This window comes from Danaus plexippus, chromosome 6, assembly GCF_018135715.1.
Source record: "Danaus plexippus chromosome 6, MEX_DaPlex, whole genome shotgun sequence".
NCBI classification, from domain to species: Eukaryota; Metazoa; Arthropoda; class Insecta; order Lepidoptera; family Nymphalidae; genus Danaus; species Danaus plexippus.
The window spans coordinates 8317798-8341441 of NC_083540.1; the positions used below are offsets into that span (position 1 = coordinate 8317798).

Here is a 23644-nt window from a genome sequence, read left to right on the forward strand (position 1 = left end):
AAAACCTTTTTTTTATCAAAGTATAAACTAATTTCTAGATTTCTATTTCTAGTGACATTTATGGAAATGTTACAGTGAAATTGAATTCTCCGTTCAGTTAATCCTCACTCAGAGTTAAAATGCAAATATAATATTAAAAGCTTAACATTTGCTCTACAGAATATAAAATGCAATTTTCCTATATCTTTCAACACAGATTTTTCCTATTCAATATTAAAGTTGTATTGTTAACTCTAAAAGTAGAAAAATTATTGAATTTTAAACATTACATGTCTACGGCGGCTGTAAACTACACACTTTTACTTAAATTAAATTATTGCAGATACCTTTAAATTTTAGATTTATGAAATAAAACATAATTAAAGAATATATGTATATATATACTCGTACCTTCTCTAAGAGATCTCACTATAATTAATTATTTGTATAGACAGAACACGCTGTATGTTATCTTAAGTGTAATTGATGTCTGATTTACATACATAGATCATTATTCTGACACGGCCTAATCGCTTCCTATATAATTATTATTAATGTACCGTAATCAGGCGACTTATGTCAAATTAATCATGTTATTGGATTCAATACGTCCTAATACACTTAATACAACTATATTCTAGCTCAATAGATATACAAGCTTTTGCCGATGGTTTCGTTTTGTGAATATTTCGTAATTTTTCCCTTATTTTACAGCCATTTCACTTAATTTACTTTATGTACATGTATAGTATTGAAATGAAGTACCACAAGTATTGGTGATGTTTTAAGAAGTTTTGAGTTTTAAGTCTGTAAAACTTCATTGATAAACGTATAATGTGTGGTAATAATGCAAAGAATGTGCATTGTTTAATGTTAGGTATTCGTTATTTTTCCTTTAAATATATATATATGTATATGTATATGTATATTCAGAGATTTATAATATAATTGATATTACAAGTTTTTCTTCATTTATATTGGAAGCTGTGTTTATAATTGGAATCGTGAGGTGTAGGTAGGTGAAGGTAGTCTTAAGTTTAATTGAACATTTAAGTTCCGCAGTGGTTGCGCATTTTAATTTTAACGAACAGGTTATCGGAAACATAATTAATGTTCCATTGCGCAACCTGTCATATATATACAATATTAAATTATCCGTCACGCTTTTATCGGTCAGATATGTTAAATATGCTTAAATGTAAAATGATTTTCATTTTATCACAAAGCGTCCTCACAAATGAGCACTGCCAGCTCGTGTGTCTAAAGTTATTTTAATAACATATTTCACGGCGAACAAAATTTTAAGCTCCCGTTGAGTGTTACATACTTTTACTTAAAATAATTCAATGTACAAAGTCCATTTTCAATGAGAAGGGAAGATATCACTCGGTCGATATGTGATTTTATCTCTTTGGAATCAAATGAAGCCGTTACTTAAAAGATATCGGATAAAGGTAATGTCTTTATTCTGTTTAGTCTACTTTGGTATCCTGTTTTTTATACTTCGTTTAGAGTTCTGCTTATTAGGTAAGGTGGGGACTGATATTTTAATTTAATTTTAAGAAAATAACGAATTTAATTCTTATAGTAATTTGATTACAAAACTCGAATCCCGTTTAATATTATATTATAGTTTCTATTTTGTATTCGTTTATAATTGTCAATTTTGTTATAACAAGCAGATAATGTTAGTTATAGTTAATAAACAAACAAAACAATTAACAACACTTACTGACAGTCAGACATTTACATCTCGTCTGCCCGTGATTACGGTTATTGCAAAGTAATCGTAACGTCGGTATTATTTAGAAAAAGAATAAACAACGCGTACTAAATCCTAAAATATTAGTTTTAATAAGATAATGTTATATTTTTTCCAATCCTACCAAAATAATAGTACATAGCTTTGCTATTTAGAGGTTATTGGAATATTTTCGTCTCTAATACAAACTTATAAATGTCATTCGGAATTTTACGACGAACTTATAATACAAGCTCATCACGATTTGAACCAATCTTCATTGAGATCAGAAATGAAATGTACCTACAGGTAAATAATTCGTTCCATTACCGCGTTCAAGGGTACGTCATTACATTATCTTCAAGACCGATTCTCGACAAAAACCAAATCAGGACTGGATAAGAATACATCACAAAGTCGCGACGAAAAAAAAAATAAAATTGATAAATATATGGCATACCTCAATATATTACGACCGTTAGTGACTTATTTATGCATAAAATTGTTATCATATTACAAAGCCAATATCGATACAGCTGTTCCTAAAACGATATTTTCGTTTAATGAATCTGAGTTAAGGCTCGAGTGAAATGTTTATGTAAAATCCTTTCGCGTATAGAATATAAAACGAGAGAATGTAGGTAATTATTTTCAATTAATTTATATTGACCGTCATTTTAACCCCGACGGATGCAAAGTGAGAACGGTTCAATAATTACCTTGTTAATTTAAATGGAAGCAATTATTTCGTTGCTTTATAAGTTATAAATTTATATATCTCTTTAACGTTTCGTGTTTCGATTCGTGACTGTACTGATAAAATCAGCTCTAACGCTACAATAGTGGACGTACGACGATTGCACCATTTGTGATAGTGTGGCTGAACGTAAAAACGGTCCCATTACCTCATAGTATAATTGAATACGTAATATTTAATCACGCCATCAACTATAAATCTATACACTATAACTAATTCATCTACAATTCTAGAATATCAATGGGATTAATAAATTTTTTATCCTATGTTGAAAATTGTTATACATTGTAAACTAAGACGGTAAACGAGCAGGATATTTAAATTGCTTAATTTTTGTCGCCACACCAAATAATTAGTGTATGTTTCTCAAAATAAACTTGATTGGCGTTTAATGGTGTTTTTAACTGTTTACATTGTTCATTTCAGCGGCGAAGCAGAAGGTAATATTAAGCGATGTTTAAGTAAAGAAAATACCATCTGCGCTGTAAGAAACCTGAACAAACATGACCTTTGCAAGCTTTTAACGTTACTTTCGGTTAGTTCAACACCATCAACACTCAAAAGGTGATCGTGAACCGATTCCGAGTCGCAAAATTGACGACGAATCAGATTAATCGATCTTTTCAGTTCTGAAACTTTCGTTCTATGACGGTTTATTCGCAGTGCAACTCGTCGAATAAATATATTATACATAATTATTATTATAAAATTGCATGGAGGCCTTTGTTAATGAAACATTTTTTACAAGCCAGGAGCTGTCTTGTACTGACACCGTCATCAGGTACTGAGAGTTTTATTTATATTCAGTTGTAAAATGCAGGTGTGTGTTATCCGGGCGTGCGACTCCGTCCGCTAACGTTCATCCGTTCCCCTTCCCAGTTCCCCTGCCTTCATTATAGCTGGCCGGGTCGTAGGGGCGAGGGGCGGGTGACGGGGTTGCCAATTACAAAGGTACTTTTAGTCCGGAATGCGAGGTACTGAAACACTCCATAACAACGTTCATATAGGAAGTCTGCTATTAGGATGCCTGAGTAATGCCTGACACGTAATTTACACATCCGGACCGAGCATCTCAGACATATAACGTTTGTGAAATATCACTGTCGTTTCTTGACATATATTACAATTGTGAAAGACAGCGTTTCCATATTAAAATGAGAAGTGTTGAATAAATAGATTTATCTAAATGGCAAATAATTTGTTTAATTCTAGTTACAAAGCTTTCCATTGTTTTGTATTTATTGTCGATGAGTAAATGGTTAGTCCGCGTGTAGTTCTGGCAACACAGCGGCGTGGGGTTGGCTGGGCGCGTCCTGTCGCTGCGTTAGTCCGCTTCAAGCGGCGCGGTTGCTCAGCGCTCCGCGGTGTCCCGGCCGGCCGCCTTAAGGTACACCTCCTGTTGCGCACTGCACTACAATGTTTATGTTAATGCCCTCTCACTATCTTTGTATGAACTGTGCGTAGTTTTTCGCGCGCTTTTCGGCTCTGTTTTTTATTTATTTATTATTATTTGTTAAGCATTTCTCGTAGTTTTTGTAAGATAATTCTCAAAACTTTCAAACAATTTTTCGCTTTGTATATACCTTGTGTACAAAAATTCTTTATTTTCTAAAATATTTTTTTCAAAGAAGTAATTCTGTTCAAATTTGTACACTTGAATTTTCTGTAAAAATATGTGCTTAATAATTAGAAGACATCTTCGCAAAGTTCTTAACACTTTGTTCCGCTCGTAAATATTTTAACGAGCAAGAAGGGTCTAAGTTGACATTTCTATTCATTATAAATATTAATAACATATTTGAGTTATTACTTCAGATATATTTTCTCTGCATACTATTAATTTCCACTTTATTTGCTTGACGCCGCATATTTATTGAGAAAAGCTTTGAATGTTATATATTTAAGATATTATTCTTCGTAGTTCCGTGACAAATTAATTAACAAATAACTTTTTTAAATAATATGTTTTTGCAAACAACAGTGTTATGGCAAGTAAATATTTATTTCGCCCGTAATTTCGAGGGGATCGTTTATAATTGTTTGTTTTTCTCCCATCTTTGTTGTGAGGTGTAATTTCGGGGCAGGGAAGGAAGCTGTTCAATTTCTCTACAAACAGACAACCTATTCTTTGTTTACTAATGTTTTCATTTGTTATAACTGCCGTGTAATTTTCACTTGTTACGATTACTTGACTAGTTCTGTTATATTAAATTGTTCTGTAACATTCCGATGTGGACCAATTAAAGGTACTGAGAATTGCTGGCTTCTTATTACGACAGGGCGTTTATTTCTTAACAACCAGACATTATTGTATGGACTTGTTGCTAATTGCTTTTTTATGTGCTCATCTGACGCAGATGTATTGTCTGGGATGGAAATAATGAAATACTTATTTCTTGGTAAATGATAGATTTTATTAATGTTGATATAGAACTATCTGTGAAATATTACTTGTGTAAATGAAAGTTTGCGAGAATCTCTTAATCTTTGATGTCTTTTGTGGTTTGGGGTTTGAGTTTTAGGTACGGATTAGTGAAATTGAACTCGCTGAATCAAAGCCCAGGTGGTTTACAGCCGATTTTAGGTTTCCAAATAGGACGTATATGTTGTGAATAATTTTGCTAATAAACGGTTTATTTAAAATAATTTTTTTTTATAATTCATATAACTCGGTGACATTTTGAGATTACATGAATCGATTCGCTTTAGGAAACCTTTTATCACGTTTCATGAAAAACATTTCACAAAAAAAAAAAATTAAGTTTTGATTTTTAAATCCTTTTTTTTACACGGATATAAATACAATCTTTGCGAAAACTATTTTTTTTAATATGATTATATAAAAAATTGTTCTTTAATTAAATCAAATTAAATGGAGGCTGTATAAATAGAGGCTTTTCTGTATAAAGTTATTATTATCTCAAGTGGCATATTTAAACAAAAGCCAATTTTCCGGTGAAAATTAATTCCTCTTCCTTAGCTTCGTTTAAAAAAGACAAGCTTTTAAGACCAGATACGACGACTATTGTGACATCTGTCAAGAAATAAAGCAATAGTTTCCAGATATTGAAAATTATATCATTTTTTTTAAATTAGCAAAACATCTTATGCGGCCTTTAATAGTGTTTATGTTGTTTAATATTTTTATGATATTAACATTTAAGGGACAAATTTCAAGTCTCTGTTATCACAATGAGCCCTCGTTTTTATTTAACGTTTGTGTATAGTCCAAGCAATGAGTAGTTAAAATCCAATAAAATCCTCGGATTATCCTGTATAGTATTTCATATTAAAACTATAGTATTATCTCCTAGGCCGGTTGTAATCTGAGTTTATACCAAATTCAATCTAAATCCGTTAAGCCATTGCATATTAAATACAAAAAAAATGATATCGTATCATATCATAATATGCTCTTACAAATGAATGACTCTATATCAATATTCAATATCTTAAATATATATGTCAGTTTAAATGTAAACATTAAAATGCAATAGTACTTTGAATCGAAATGAAATGTATGAGACCGTCAGCGACTGTGTTGACTCAGCCATCTCATACTGTGATGTGAATAAATACATTTTATATAACATAGTATATAATGTATCAAAGAATTCATATAATATATATAGTGGGCGATGTATTAAAGTTCTCTTTGTGTATGAAATTCATCAAATATATTGTCTTTGTTCACTTCAAATCCATTATCTAATGATACTTAATAATTCACTAGTGTATCCACGTGCTCCCTTGACGGTTATATTTTTTGTCTCATCCTCGTTTAAAGCTGGTTCTCATAAATAACCAATATGGAAAGTTAGAGAGAGATGGAAAATGTAAAAATTTATTTAACAATCATAAATTAATGTAACTTTGAATTTATTTACGGAATAAATTTATGTAACTCCGATGAACTGACATGTTTCTAAATAAGTCCGAGATTCAAACGAAGTTATAAATGAGGGAATAAAACACGTCTGTTTAATATTCTCTGCGTGAACGAAATATACTTCACTGTGATATAGGTATATTGATCAAAGTTTTACATTTTTGTGACAACGTCGAGTTTTTACGAAATAATACATTCGTTATGAAATTATTTCTATGAACAATAATTTAGTCTAGACTCGGTCGTGACAAACTAGATTGCTTGATGTATTAAACACGTCTGTCAAATGTGGTGGGTTGATTGATTATATATATTTAAATGTATATAGCAGTTTATTAAAATAAATAAGTGAATATTACATTCACATGTAGATAATGTAAATGTAAATGATAAGGCAGCTCTCAAAGCAGTGTTTATTTTTTTTTTATTTAGAATTTATATTAAAAAATTACCGTACATGTTAGACAGACAGGATGAGTTGGGTGAATCAAAAGTCCTAAATACAGGCTAGTGAATTGTACCTGACGTAACATAATATGTGACATACATTTGCGTATACATATATAATAAATCACTAATAATAGAATAAAACCTTTAAGTACGCTTTCGTTTAAAAAACTATTGTAATAAAGGAGACTTCATTTTTAGAATAGCGTATCCGATATTAAGAATCCTATTATATAAATCCATTATATAATTTATGACTTATAATAAAATTTTTGCTGTAACAGACTTGCCGTAAGATATAAGCATATTCATTTGTACTTCTTACATTGTTCAGTACTCTAACCACGAGTTCGTGTCCTCAGGCTAAACACAGAGTTTTACGTCCAAATATCTGTATTGATACTATCATGTGAAAATTTATTTTTTCATTGCACTACTGACAAACATCGTTCAACGTGTTCAGGAGGTAGAGTTGTTGTTGTTAAATTAGTACCACAACAGCTATAGATTTCTTTGTAAGCTGAATCATAAATAGAATTTAAAATATTCAGAATTCTGTTTTTTAAAATGCAAACCTATTAAGTGTTGGAATGAGTTGGTTTTTGAATAACTTATAACATCATTATCCATTCGCATGCAATTTTATAGTGTGGGTTACTTTCTAAGCATTGCAGGTTTATCGATTTCAATTTATAATTTAATTATTCAATATGTCGTTGTTTTAAAATATAAAAAATAAAATGGAGATATTGATTCAAGTTGAACTTGTAAATATAATTTCCAACTAGTATTATTTAAAAGTAAATAAAATAAGACGTAGCGGATTCGTAGCGATCGTAGCTATCGTAGCTTTTTCGTAGCTTTAACAATACTTTCCTTTGTATTCACGGATGTGGGTTCCATTTTATATAAGGGCAGATAAATAAGACGAATTTATTGTATGGGCAATAATTGCTTTGAAGTCTGTGACGGGAATTGAAATTATATATATAAAAATAAATCCCAGACCAGCTAAGAATCGGTGGAATAAGATCCAAATCTAGTTTCTAATATTACATAAATTAAATTACAATCCTATATCGGTGTCATACGCAGATTGTTACGTGTTTATAATAATAACTAGGAATATTCTCGGGACCTGCATACTATTGTGTCGTAAGTCACGTTCAGCATATTGCACGGCATTATAAATGCAGGTGGCTGCGTCTTGAGATATCTTGCAGTGACGTTACTAGAGACTGATGAGCTAAAGCGGTTCTTATATTTTCATATATTTCGTATGGTGTTTTTATGTGGGCGTTAATATTTTTTTTATGACGATCACGTTTCATGGACAATAAACAGAACGAACGCGGTATATATAATGTTCGGGAGGTGATTATCTGAAGATTTCTTCCTTGTCTCTTCATTCGCCGCATCGGATCCATCCCAGTGACTCCTTTGTTCACATGAACCTTTGTTCATATTTATTTATTTTATGACACACGATTTGCAATACTGAATACACTTGAAAAATATATGACCCTCTTCAACATTACGTGATTCACGCCTGCTCACAAAGAATACTTTTATTAAGATAATATAAATATACATATACATATATTACTAAGTTATGCTTTCTATATTATTCGTTTATTATTAACGGATTCACGTTATTTATAAGTAACCGTTAAATTTCACGTATAGTTTTCTTTAAGTGTAGTTGAAATAGAAGTGAAAAGTGGTCACACATCGCCGCATTTCTACGCTCCACCAGTTATTTTGTTTTCTATTCAAGAATTTGTATTAAAATTGCTTATACCGTCTGTTGGAGATAAAATTAAATTTGTTTCTGGATTTTAAGCATTCCTTCAAAAAGCAACATTTATATATTTTGGTAAATTGCATTGTCTGTATCTTTACACCAAGTTCGTGTTTTAAAATTTAATACATATTATTAAAGATAAAATACGTAAATATAATACGCGACGTATAATGAATGTAAAATTTTTAATCTCCCATAAGTAAGTTCATGCCAATTTATAGTAAAACATACCGTTATATACAAACGACACGGGAACCTTCTAGAAAGGTAATCGTCTTCTCGGAGACATTAATTAAATTGCATAAGAAAAAGTTCGAATAACTTAAGCTCGCTCACTTGTAATCTACCGCTTAACCTCGAAAGTTTTTGTAACAAAAGAAAATTTTTTTATTTAAAAAAATTATTAAGTTCGTAACGATTTCGTTCCATTGCTTGCAATCTAAAAATTTCGATTACAAGGGCAGTTTCAATTACTTTATTTATATATACATATAATACTCACGATATTTTTGTAAAAAGTAATTATATATAGATTTTTTTAACACTACTGACGTACGATCTGCAGCAGATGTTCAGAGATGACTAAAAGGGTATCGAAGTATGAAATGGACATCACATATTGAAAGCTCACAGCTTTAATGATTTTCAGAACACGAACTTCGTTGTTGTTTGTACTGTGAGTGAGAAAATTGACGATATTAATGCAGAATCACGAAACACTTAGTTATGTAAAGAAATAAAGATAAAATTCTCGTTATAATATAAAAGAATTTAACATTTTAATTTAAGGAAGAGTTATAATTTCAACAGATGCTCCTAAGTACGTTGTGGAAATCTTTTTCAGAGCTAAATTCTTTTGAAGAACTAGGGAATTGCTATTAATTCGGCGCTTAAATATTCCGCGGTTAAATCATTATTAAAGCACTGCTTCGTTGAGAATTATCCTTGAAACAAAGTTATTTTATTCAACATTTCATTAAGGATTTTTACAAAACGCGAACCATGTTTAATATTCATTAAAATTTTTGTAAACTTTAAGTAATGAGAATATTAAATTTATATATCTTTATCATTATATTCTTTCCCAATTATAAGTTAAATCTCCGGAATATTTTAAGTAGTTTAGGTTGACTCAGAGGATTGTAGAATTATAAAAAGTATCACAACGTATGTGTTTCATATATATAACATTAAAAAGACGTATAAAACGCATCTGACTATGAGTAGATAATTTAACAAAATGGAACCGCGCTTATTATTTACGACGCATACCATCACATTGAAACGAGTAAAATATTTAAGTTAGTATATAAATATAAACCATGACACAGTTCAAAACACATGTTTATTTGTTAAGTTTCCACTGTCATATAAAATCACGGCAATTATGAGCTTTATAGATTTTTGTTGACTTTCCCAATAAAATGTTATGTCTGCCACATAACATGTGACATTCGGGTGTATGTCAGGAGGATATTATGTTACGGAAGAGGTAGTAAAATGGATCACAACATATTTGAATGTCACACAAAGTTAGCTGTTTGCGTCATTATTTCAATGACGTCTGACTAAGTGACAAAATATAATGATATATTTAAAATTTTCACTAACAATTCTCATATATTTTGTATATTTTTAAATTAACAATATTATAGTTAGAACTGTGACATTATTCTGTTAATTAATTTCATTCAAACTTTTCAATTGGATGAAACTGGACAATAAAAATTTTACCTGTCAATAAATTACAGTAATGTATACTGTTCGATTTTGTTCTTTAAACATATATAGATAATAATCCATATCATAGGTTTGAGATGAGAACAAAAGATTTTGACCTTTAAGGCACACCACGATGAGATCTCCATAAATATGAATATATTTTAAATAAACACATTGTCATTTAGATTAAAGTAATCGAAACGTCTGGAAAATGTAGATATAAATTATAAAGAAACGCGTGGTATTCCAAAAATATAGTTTCATTTAGACGTGAAAACAAAGACTGTGACATTATAAATAAGTTATTTTGCAGTAATAATATTATATTTATATAAGTTAAGGATTTCAAAGCAATCTAAAAGTAATTTTAAGTCAGATGCAAACAGTTTTGAGCCATATACATGCAATTTCCGCATCTCGCTTTATAAATTAGTTCGAATAACGTATCGGGGGAATAAGATACTCGCACAGCTCATAAGTTAAATATTTGTTAAATTATTCGCATTTTTTAAATTTGTCTTCTTATTTTAATAGAATATTCTAGTGTGCTGTATACTTTTATATTTGATTCGAGTTAGCCGTGTGTAGGACGTATTTCTGATAATCATTTTTAACAATTTTAATGATACACACGTAATTAGTTTTATAACCATCTAGCAGCATGTTAGTGTATAAAAATTACGATTTTATAGAACATAATGCACCAATAATAGAATGAGAAATATTAAAAAAAAATCTTTTTCTAGAATATTCCTTACATTAAAGTTTTTTTTTTTAATTTGATATATATTAAAAAGATTAAGACTAAAACGCAGTGGTCAAATATACATTTTATTTTGCAGCTATCGTATTAGGATTATAATAAATAAAACCACAGACCGATAACGTCCTTTTTTTAGATCATGAAAAAGAAATTAACAACGGTCCTTACCATTCTAAGTATATTATATAAAACTTTAACATCACAATCATAGTACAATTCCTTCAATCACTTTGTGAAATTAACAATTGTCAAATATCCTGGCGAATTATTTTCAAAGTAACCTGAACTTTAACAAACTGTTGCCTATAGAACGCAAATTTTTACAAAAAAATTAAGAATTTTCAATTGTTACCAGATTTTAAATTTTAATTGACAACTTTGAATGAGGAGATATATCTTTAAAATTTGTTATTTGTGATAAGGACGAAGAATTGTGTTTTCATCATTCCAATATATTTTTTATAGAAATAACCAATTTTATTCTCTAGTTGTTTACTATAGTATGTCTCAAACCGTATCGGTTACAAATAGTATGTTTGAAATAGATAGATACAGCTTTGTATGACGAGAATTTTATCTCACAAAAAATATTTGCTTACGTTTATTTATATTTCCTCGCTTTATCACGAAAAAGCGAAATTTATGTGAAAACCTACTTAAGAAGGAACACTATTGAATATAAACATCGCGAAGTGATTTACTATCAATACATATACTTGTTTAAATTTATAAATTTATCGTCTTTGAAACAGATTAAAAATAATATCTTAGTAAATATTGTATTATTAAAATGATATAATAATCTTGATGCTATCACGTGGCTGATACTAATCAATGACGTTCGTAACAATAGGAGCTTGTAAAACAGATGAAATTTTGTTTCCACGTTCAAAAAAGGAACTACGTGTAGTTTTTTTTTTTACAGATTTTTTTTCGTTTTCGCTTATAAATCCACCTTTGGTATATTAAGAAGTACAATAAAGGTTTCTATTCAACAAAACGATATAAATGAATTAAAGAAAACTTTTGTTTTATCATAGCAATTGTGTTAATGTAAATTGTGTAATTTTATACAATGGTATCTATAGTTTTTTTTTTTAATAATCAATTCTGTTTTTGTTTACAATTTTTTATAATAAGAATTCGCGGGTGGGAGCGAATTAAGCTTCGTTTTATTTTTATTGTTTCTAGCTAGCTCCGGTTTTCATTTCAAATCAATATTCGAACAGTGAAAATAGTTTACCTTGTCTTCTTATTTTTATTGTAACTGTCTTTGTAAACAGCTACCACTCTTTGAAGCAGGGAGAAATACAATTTGAAGAAATTGTTTTAAACCTGGCCAGAATATTTGTTCATATTTATGAAAAGATCATATTTATTTTTAATTGTGATCAATGCAGTATAATGCAACAAGCTCTTCACAAGAATTTTTGTTTTCATAATTGTAATTACATTTAAAATGTCACTTTCATGTTGACGCTGTAATAAACGTGATAAATTTTTGTACCTATAGTTAAATTCGGTAGATATAAAGAAGCACAACAGCCTTATACATATTTATAGGTATCATTAAAATTGTCTTCGGATTAGAACTAATATTTAACTATTATAATGACTATGTGCCACCTTCGTCATTAAGGCCAATATAAACCTTACTTTGTCGTTTTAAGTTATTAAATTAAGTAAAACTATATAAATATATTTATTTGTAAATGTAACGTACCTAAAAATACTGACAATATCTAATCTTATAACTAATATCTTTCGGATTATACTACGCGTATTTTATTATTTTAAAAACTACATACTTCCGACGTTTCGTTTACTTTTCCTCGACTGTGATCACGGGCAAGCGAGATATGAATGTCTGTGTGTGTGTGATATCCAATCTTGTATTGGGAGCCCAAGGGAACCTCTAAATTGAGATTCATGTGGTCTCTCCCATTGTTTAGTCACTAGACATCAAAAGCTGTATATATACTCCTATGACATAATAGACTGTAAACAAGATGGCGTCCCCATTGATCCCATTGAAAATTAACGTATAAAGTAGTTATCGATCTTGTAATATTAATTTTCCATAAAAGCTTTTGACATTTCCTTTATTGCAAGAATTTAAGAGAAAAATTATTAATGTATTAGATTAAGTAGGTGTAATCAGTATTCTTCGTGCCTAAAAATCCTGTATTTTTCGTGCCTAAAAATGTATTGTAATAATTCTCCTTTGTATTGTACAAATTTTCTTTGAGGGCAATATAATCGGTTAGCGGGATCGTTTCCTTATTAATGTAGGGTATATTTAATAAGTGACCTAAAACTTGAACAGCGCTGTTCTTAAGCGTTTTGAAATTAAATTAGATTGTTTCTGATAAAGGGTGTTCTATGTAATTTGACGAATAAAATGAGCCGTTAATTATTTCGATATATTTATACCGAGAAACACTGATGATATACTTTCATATCGTTATTATAAATTAAATATTTGAGACATAAAAATGAATGTAATCCCATATATAATATTAACGTATCTCATATTCTCAGCCGTCATACGAAGCAATTTATCCACCATGTGAATTGTTGATACTATTGTTACAGCTTGACGTATTGGGTATCAAAATAAAGAGTCAGAAGCATATGACGTTAATAAAATATGTTTCTGAACAGAAAAGAACACTTTAATTGCCATTTCGTTTATCCTTAGGTTGGTATTACTTTTTCTTTAATGTAATTTTATAATCACATTTTTATGATTGTGGAATTATGGTTTTATAGCGTACTAGAAATTACTTTTGATATTTATCAAGAATATTTATTTTTAAATGAATACTCGCGAAAATCTTAGATCTCATAATATTTATTTTTGTTTTCGTTCATTTTCCATGTGGTTACAACATTTATTTACAATTCGCAATGTGTAGAACGTACGTAATCAAAAATATCGCGATAGGAATCTGTTCCTTTATTTAAAATGTGTTTTCAGGTGCACTCATATTTATCAAGAAGACGTTAACATAAAAAACTCTGCATTGGAAGTTTTTGCTATCAAATATTAAGCCTGAATTGATTGTCTTTGGAATTTCCCCACATTTCGCTCACGTTCTTAACGTCTCGTGTCGAGCTCATCCCATGTTATTATATGTTACGTGACATCAACCGCGCCACCTATTAAGCCTCATGGCGTTGCCATGTAAAATAAAATGTCAACACATTTGCCACTTATCGAGAATTTGTCACTTCGACGTGACAAATTGATTGGACATTATTTTCCTTCATTTTTAGTATTTACTTTTTAATAATTATACCAACGTCTCCAGTCGCAAATAAGTGATTTAGTTTTAAAACAGAATCGGCTCGCCCTTGAGGCCTTAGTAAGCATTTTTCTTGCGTGAAGGACTATATCTGACTTAACAATCTAAAATAATAAGTCGTTAACATTCAAGAAATCCTTACTAAGGAATGTTAAATTTTGACAGTGATAAAACTCGTGACTCGAAGATAAAGATAAATATATTTCTTTCGTGTCATAATAATCCGTTTTCAGCTTGTTCTACTATGTATAATACTTTAAAATGCTAGAGATTTAGAGAATAAGGGCAAAATATAATATAATAAAATATAATTAGGTATATTCTATTATTTGTTTGGATAATATATCAAAATTCCTCTCTGGATGCTGCCAGTACCATAAGTTATTTGGCCATCAATTTGTCTGACCACTAGCATTTCCAGGTTTGATAGACGGTTCTCATGACCTAGATTGTTGAAATTAGAAGAATTTCAAAAATATATTGTATTTACCTCTGGTATTGCTTGAAGTATTTCAATGTTTTGATTCTAGCATTTCAAAAGGTTTTTATTTCATAAAACAAAGATAAAAAGCAACTTGTTCAGAAAAAACGATTGGCAAGAAATATAATAAAATTTTACAGCATTGAAGAAACGTGAAATCAGACTTTCCAATCACAACTGAACAAAAATTACAGTAAACCAATCAATATATTTAATTTTTAGTAAGTTATAGCAAATTAAAAACAATATTACAATAGGATGAGGTTTAAATTAATTTATTACTAGGTACAGGTAAGTTTTTTAATTAAAAGTTTTAAAGTAAATAATAAGACTTCTGGCAACACAGAGGTCGGATTTCGCCAGTCACGGGCTCTTTATGGTCGTTACTGTTCAAACATACACAAGAGTGCGTTCTTTTGAAGCGTTTTCCGAAATTATTTTACGAAATTTTTTAAATATAAAATAAAATAGGTGAGGTTTTTAAACGAATTGGAGTTAATAATAGACAAGTTTTTTTTTTTTATGCTCATGACCAAATTAAGCGAGACTGATATAGATGTTGTTAGTATTATAACATGAAAAATGTTGTGTTACAATATAATTTTGTATTATTGTTTGAAAAGATGTTAAGAAATAACACTAGTGCAGCCAGCAGCAGAAATTCCTTTGGCTGAAAGTGAAATAATAAAGTACAAATAGTTACCACACATTGGATTGTAGTATAGAGGGTGAATAAATTTAAACGTCCAGTATACGTTAAAATACTTACGATGAAACAAAATATTAAAGTATTAATTAAATGTATCTGATATGTTCTATTTTTGGACGGTTTTGATTCGTCCCACCAATAGTGTAAAGAGTTGTTAATATTGTGATGAATGACGATCAGGCGTTACATCTTAAAAGGGGTGTTGAAAAAATATCTAAGATAAGCACATAATAGATTGGTACACCCCGGGATTTCTTTTTGTTTTAGAGAAGCAGGTGGATGCGTTACATCATTTTGTCCAATACTGTAATTATAATTTGTACTAACCCACATTGTATAGTTTTGAACAACGTCTAAATATTGACAAATAGCTAAACTTTGTGCCTTTGTTCTGTGACGGATCGTGGATAAGCTCAACCAAAGGTTACTCGACTTTATTACATTGACTGAGTCCTTTGTCGGCTAAACTTTAAGTAGGCATAATTGTTTGACTTAACTTCAGCTTATCACACCGAAAGCCTTTTGTAAATGAAAATATATATTAATATAAGTATTACGTCGACACAGAATAAAAATAACTCCATTTATAAAATTTAAAAAAGGCATAATTAATTCTTAATCCCCGTCAATTTTTATTGAATATTCATAAAAATTTTCATAAAAAAAACGTAATCCGTTCTTTACTTTATTTGAATGAAACTTTACGTGACCTGACCTAATTTTTTTATTAAAAATCAAGCTTTAATATTTCTATTTATGAAACGTGCGTCGAGTGTGGAAATTATTCGTTTTATTTGGAACGACTTTTTTGAATTGTTTACCTATGTTGCCTTTATACCTGGGGTAAATGTTTTGTGGTTAGCAATGGTAGGATTTTCTCTTGTCGTTATTAGTAGCATACTATATATGAAACAGATTTTCTGATATTCACTGAGCACTTACTAATACTATCAGTTGATAATTGTCCGTACTTACTAAATATAACATAAACAGTATTTTTAAAAATGACTAATAACAAGTAAGATGAAATGAAATATGGTTTTGTTAAAATCTCAATAGAGAGAGATGAAATCTCTCAGCATTCCATGGATTCATGGTGCCGGTGCCGGGTCCATCGCGTTTCAGGGAGAGGAACTTCAACAGTGCCTGGGACTTGCGACCCAGGTGTAGGTTTAAGGGGCCCCTATCTAACGCACGTGAAACGCTCACCTGAACCGTCCAAGCTCCTCTCTCTACCTAACCAAATTTGAAACGAACCTACTAGGGCTGCCTTGAACGCACGTTCCAAGAATGAACTGATGTTAGTTCTTGACAGGCCCAACTGTAGAGAGATTTGGCTGTTATACCTCTCGTTCCTACTTCTACCGCGTACATTACAACCAACCTATTCTTAGTGAGTTCGTTAGTGAGCTCGTAATACTTATTGATCTAGATGGTATGGTCCTTGGGGATGTTGGTTTCTCAAGGAACCGTGAGCTCTATTATCATAACGCGCTTTAAAATTCGCGAATATATAAATATGTCTGTCTAGTCTGGACGTCGACGCACAAATATCCTCTGAGATTTTATATTGCTTTTCATACGTATCCATTATTATAGTCCAATCCGAAGCCGCTTTATTGATCGAGTAAGGCTTGATGTTTGTTTTTTTAGTCCTAGTGCCTTCTCCCACAAAACCCATTGATCGCTTGTTTGTAGTTATATTTTTTGCGCTTTTGCTACCGAAAGGCTAACCACTTCACGGATGATTTGTAAAACCCCATAGTGACGACGCGAGTATTGACCGCTATCCAGGAGTACCCTACATCCCACCAGCAAATGCTTAGCAGTTCCAACTGCCTCCCCGCAGATGTAGCAAGTTCTTTCGGTACCTTTATCCCATCTTACTAAATTACTGCGATCTGGGAGAGTCGTTTGGAACGCATTGAGGTAGAATTTTAGCTATGCTGGCGACCTATCATGAATTATGGCCCGCCATTTTACTGCTAATGGGAAGCAAAAATCTCCGATGTGTAGCCACTCATTCTGTATTTCTAAGCTCATTTCATGGATCTTATATTTAGAATTCTCGTCTTGCCGAATAAGAGTCTTTAATCGATATTCGATTAACTACAAATTTCTATTTTTATATAAAATTAATAAGGCTTTTCCATTCCGGAAATGCAAACTTATAATATGTCATGCTAAATTAAAACTTAATATAATGAAATGTAAAGCGTTCTGTTCGGGTCTTCGTGTGTGTAATTAGATCCTAATCATAACTTTGTTTCGCCTAACTACAAACGTATAGTTAGGAGTTTCATAAAACTACGTTAAGCTAGTATGTGGATTTGTAAACAAAAAAATTATATTCTCTGTATAAAGTATGACAACGCAACATTGTGGTCATGGTGCTCGTGTCGGCGTATGAACAGCAAGACAATTTTATATTTCCTACATTTCCTACAGATAGATGTTTTAGCAACTAAATGTGCTCAGAAACTTTTTACGTTAAAATCTCAGTTGGATTACGAGTGTCTCAAAGGTTGAAATCTATTCACGTGATTCTGAGTGGAATATCTAAATAATCTGAACATATAATCTCTTACGATACCTACCTAATAAAACTTTTCTTCCTCTAATCTGCTGGTAGGAAACCTTTTCATCATTTCGTATAGTTATTTAATAAATTCAGTTAGCACTAAATAATCTTTTACTTCAGGACATAATATAAAGCCAGAGTCCATCCCAACCACACCCTAAATATTGTTGAATAGTTTAATTCGTGGTCTCCCATGACAAGACTTTAAGGTCTCCTATGACGAGTTTAGATACAAACTTGCAAGCGGTGTTAAGAGAATATATAATTTATACAATTACCATAAAAGTATAAATGGGTAAAGTTAAAAGAGTTTCATTATATCAAACGTTACAAAATCCATTTATTTTAATAATTTATAATGACACAGATAATAGATAATTTAACTATTAATAACTTATTATTTAAAAGTAAAAATATTCTTGTTATTTATGGACAAATAATATTTATTTTGTAATCTGAGTGGCAATGAAAACTGTTGTAAACAACTAAGAAGAAATTTTATATGCCATATAAAATTTCTCCATAAAATCATCCGGGAAGATAATTGATTTTAAGGAAATTTATAGCCTCGTCTTTTTTCCGTGTTATGACGTAAGTTATGTGAATATAAAAATCTAAAGATAAAGTATTCTTTATCCTTTTTAAAGCAATAATTTTAATGTGTCAAAAAGAAAGCAAAGTTGATGCAATATAAAACAATAACTTTTTAATATATTATTTGTTTACAACGGCGCCTGCAGTGTTAACGTTATAAAATCGTGTTATAGTGTGTTGATCTATATAGACGCAGGCGCAGGCGGGGCGGGCGTGCAGCGCGCGAGTGCATGGCGCTGCTGTACCGCGCCACGCGGCTCAAGGACCGTGCTGACACGCACGTGTTCACCTTCGTGGTCACCCGCTCTGCGACTCGCGAGCCTGACCGCGACGTCACCTCCAAAGACTTCTGCTGCGCTCACCAGCGATGGGCCGTCGCGTTCAGCCGCAGCGAGGCATCGCTGGGTAAGTTCTGTCCATTAAGGTTGAGTGTCTAAATAACTTTCAATTTTAAATGTTTTTGTTCTTGTTGTAGGCGTCTATCTAGTGTGGAGGGGCGTATGCGAAGGCATGCGCGTATACGTAGATTTTACCTTTACGTTGCTTAGCCGTGATCATTTTACTGCCAATGAGGGGTTCTCTGGGAAGCAAGTCAGATTCTATGCAGGATGTGCGGCACAAGGTCGGGGACGATGTGTATCGCTGGCAGAACTCAATTCAAAATTTGCAGACGCACGAGGCGAATTCCAACTAGAGCTAAGCATGTCACGTGTTCGAACACTCTATTCGTGCGAATTGAGAGCACCAAGACTAGATACTCCCCCGATAGCATTTGCTAGTTTCGATTGGTCCGTGTCTGCTACCGGCGGCGTCGGAAAGGAACCGCTGTCTCTTCGGCTCGTGAGACTGTCGGGTGAAGGTCAACGTTGCAGAGTACGATATGCTCTTGCACTCGGAGAAGGGGAACGTCGCATACACTCTGGACCTCTTGAATACCTCTGTGACGCAGACGGTCGCACTCCAGCATGGACCCCTCGTCCACCTTCCCGCCTTCTTCATAAAGGGGTCCGTCTCACTGTGGAATTAGTATCAGCAAGGGCGCTGGCAGAACTGGCTGTGCCAGTGGGTGGTCGAGCTGCAACATGTTACGATCGTGATAAACAAGCATGGGCGCTCCGTTGTGACACACACTCGGAGACAGTGAGACTACACATGCTGTATCGGGACGTGCATCACGTACCACGAAACCATCTTCGATACGTGAGTTGGTCAGCTTGGTTGGTGCGGGCTGCACCCGCTCCTGGCGAGCCCGAGGCTGAAGAACTGCCTGGAGCACCTTTCGAACACTATTATGCTCAAGAAAGCGCCGACGAGGGTCTCATGATGGAAACAGCACTAAAAGTAGAAGATGTATCTCGTGCCGGTTGCCCTTTTTTACATCCAGGTGGAGAACTCCAAGTCCGTCTCGAGTGGACGGATACTTATCTTCTCTTTCAAGCAACTTACCATGTCTATGATGATTTGTGCCGTTTACATGCTCATCAGATGAGGTGAGAATAAAACTCAATATTCATAATACTACATATGTAAATAAACTACAGTTCCAATAACAATATCCTATTGTTGCAGACGTGAAATAGCTGCACTACAAGCTGAAAACTATTCATTAGAACGGCAGCTATTCAGCTATCAAAAGAGTCTAGCCTACGCCCAGGCACAAGCAGGAGAACCGGCGGTAGCGGAAGGAAGTGGCAGGCGTTCGCCTGCTGAACGCTCATTGTCTACGGACACGGAATACGCGTGAGGCGGGCTCCGGCAGCGTACTAATACGTTGACCGCCTTCTTAAAGCCCGCACTTGACTTTTCTATCCTTTCGACTGATTCTGACGTTTTTGAGCGATTTATCTATTTTTCTAAACGTTTTATGGCGAGCTGCGTCCTCGTCCACACCGCTTTTCGCCGGTCGCCTGCACTTTCGCCGCTCGGATCTATCGATAGCTGATTATTATATTCGACTACTTTTCTATTTATCTGTACATAAAGTATATTTAGATATAATATATTATGTATATTTCTTAACTTGGAACTCGAATTCATATACTACGGCAGTCGATTTATCAATAAAATGTAAAAAAATACACATTCAGCGTTTAATTTATGAATACATAAATACCCTAATTTAATAAAAAAAGATTCTACTTAGTTGATGTAATAAATAGAAAATAAAACAACTATAACTTTTTATTCTAAACTAAATAAAATAATAACGTTTTTCATTTATATCTACATTATTTTAAAGTATATTATTTTTTCTGCTAACTAACTTTAAATAAATATTTCGTTTAAATTCTAACAATCTTCATTATTTAGATTATAATCTAAATAATAATTACCGTTGTATAACCAAACTTCTCTCTTCGTCTGTCATTTTGACACTTGGCAGTTTGACAGCTAATACAATTGTTTACAAATCTCCATAGAATACACGTTTTGGTATATCTATTTTCTATTTAATCGTTGTTTAGTTCAAAATGGCACAAGGGAAAATGAAAGTCAAAAGTAAATTGCCACAAGGAGCTAAATCTAAAAAGGGAAAGACAAAAGGAAAAGCTGTAACGAAACGACCTAATGCGCCTGTTCGTAGTAAGAATCAGGTTATACAAAAGAATAAAATGAAAGCAACGGTGACTAAAATGGTGAATGCGGCCGCCGAGAAGCAGTTAAGATCGCTTGCAACAGATACTCCTCAGTTATCTGCAGCTCAACAAAGGGTTGCGTCGGCCCCCACTGCACCAGCCGTGAAAAAATGATCAGTCTTTGAAAGTAACATGTAAATATGTTGTAATTAAAGTTATTATTAAGTTTGAGTTGAGCGTAATAAAGTATTTGTACTGACCAATTCTTATTGCTTATTTATAATGTATTTACATTATAACTAATATATTAAAATATAGGTAAACATACTCTAAAAGGTTAGGTTAAATAATTCAATATTCTCTACAGTTAATCAATCGTATTATTCTCACTTCATTAATAACCTGACATACATAATTATTATATAGATGAATTTTATTTAATATACCTGTAAACAACTTATAATTAAATCACTCAAGTAAATGCAGTTTAAAACAATATGAAGAAAATAGTTAATGCATAATTTATATTAAAAATAATCGAGATAAGGATTTTTTTTCATTTATTCAAAGTACATTCAATCAAACGAAATCTGATGTACTTAAGAAATCACTATTCTTACAATCTATGAAAATATTCTACTTGATATATATGTACTTGATATATACATAATACATAATAGAATAATCTATATTAAAAACCAAAAATTTATATATAAAATAAGAAAAAAATACATAAAATATTGTTCTATCGATCCAGATCTTGTGCTTATCAAGTCCTTCGTCATTCGGTGTAACGTGAATATGTATTTAATTTACATACTAACAAACAATATATATATACTTTTTTTGTTACACGTTACTTGTAGTATAGGTCTTCATTATATCACTGGCTACTAGTTCGTCCAGAGATATTAAACTCATCACTCCCTGTTTTCACTTCTTAACTTAATGATATCTAGTACAACCTAGCTTTATCTGTGTGGAATTGTAATTTTATTTTTTAATAGGTATAAGTAAAATGAATATATGATGAGAAATAAAAATAACTTAAGTTACTCCTTATAGTGGCTGTCTATAAGCGGAAGTCCGTTCAAAAGTGGTCAAGCCCGTTAAGAGATTGGTATTTGGTTGGGACAGACAGAGAGACAGGAATTGTAAAAAATTTTTTGGTCATATACGAACTATGTATAGATCCATGTGCATCTAATCAAAAGGAGTTGTATTATTAGTGCAAACAGACATTAAAATTTATATATTTTCAAAAAAAATAATAACTTATCAACACACTCAAAAATTATGTATGTTTATTTATTAAATGAGATATTTTTAAAACAATTTACCAACTTGTTTTTACTTAAAAAAAAAAGATATAATATAGGAATAATTTAAGATATAATATAGGAATAATTTAAGATATAGGAATAATTTAAGATATAATATAGGAATAATTTAAGATATAGGAATAATTTAAGATATAATATAGGAATAATTTTAATATCTACAAATTTATAAAGGTTTGTTTTGAATGTTGCGACAGAATCACTTTTTATGAATGTCTAAAATGACCAGTAATATCTTAAATTGTTTTTTAAAATTACCTAACCTCACGTTTAAATTTGCTTTTCCTCAAAAGTTATATACAGGCGTTATAAAGATGTTGAAATTGTGGCTCGGGCTCGCACTAACGGCTTATTCATTGGCTTTATTCAGGGATCGCAATAGTTTTGGGATGAGTCTAAAAAGGCCATTGGAGCTCTATAAACACCTGAGAGTTTCAAATATATATCCTGCGGAAATCCCCTGATGACGTCGTTACATCGCTCTCAAAAGACAAAGATGCCCCAGAGTTAGAGTCAAGGCTTCAATTCCACAAGCAGTTTATGATAGGAGCACAAAGTAACAGAGTAGGGTTAGGATCAAGTAAGAAAGTCCAAGATACGGATATATTGAAGTCTTTTATTGGGCAAGACGAGAATGATAAATATAAGATCCATGCAATGAGTTTAGAAATGCAGAACGAGTGGTTAGACATAGGAGATTTTGGCATCCTATTAACACTAATTAATCAATGATTGGTCGCCAGCATTGCTAAAATTCTATCTCAATGCGTTCCAAATGACTCTCCCAGATCAGAGTAATATAGTAAGATGGGGTAAAGGGTCACGATAGGGTTCTGGAAATCTTACGTAAAGCAGTTAGTCTTTCGGTAGCCGGAGCACAAAGGGAAATAACCACAAACGGGCGATCAGTAGGTTTTGTGAGAAAGGGCACTAGGGCTATAAAATCAAATGTC

General features: G+C 31.8%; 1 protein-coding gene across 2 annotated transcripts; it reads left to right on the top strand.

The window, feature by feature from the left end:
• The first annotated feature begins 1320 nt into the window (after positions 1–1320).
• LOC116779109 (uncharacterized) lies at positions 1321–20849 on the top strand. Of its 2 annotated transcripts, none has more exons than XM_061529970.1 (4): positions 1321–1433; positions 18949–19180; positions 19251–20265; positions 20345–20849. In XM_061529970.1, the coding sequence occupies exons 1-4, from the start codon at positions 1401–1403 to the stop codon at positions 20517–20519; spliced, it is 1455 nt and encodes a 484-aa protein (XP_061385954.1). In that variant the 5' UTR covers positions 1321–1400; the 3' UTR covers positions 20520–20849. The 2 variants fall into 2 exon arrangements, with proteins under 2 accessions (XP_061385954.1, XP_032529173.1); XM_032673282.2 differs by lacking the exon at positions 1321–1433 and adding an exon at positions 3756–3864 and having other exon boundaries at positions 18966–19180.
• The last annotated feature ends 2795 nt before the right edge of the window (positions 20850–23644 follow it).

Excerpts from the sequence above, each read along its gene's own strand:
- LOC116779109 (XM_061529970.1), top strand. The coding sequence starts at position 1,401 with ATGAAGCCGTTACTTAAAAGATATCGGATAAAG. Across the intron at positions 1,434-18,948 it reads TTAAAAGATATCGGATAAAG|TGTGTTGATCTATATAGACG; the intron begins GTAATGTCTTTA and ends ATCGTGTTATAG. Across the intron at positions 19,181-19,250 it reads CCGCAGCGAGGCATCGCTGG|GCGTCTATCTAGTGTGGAGG; the intron begins GTAAGTTCTGTC and ends TTCTTGTTGTAG.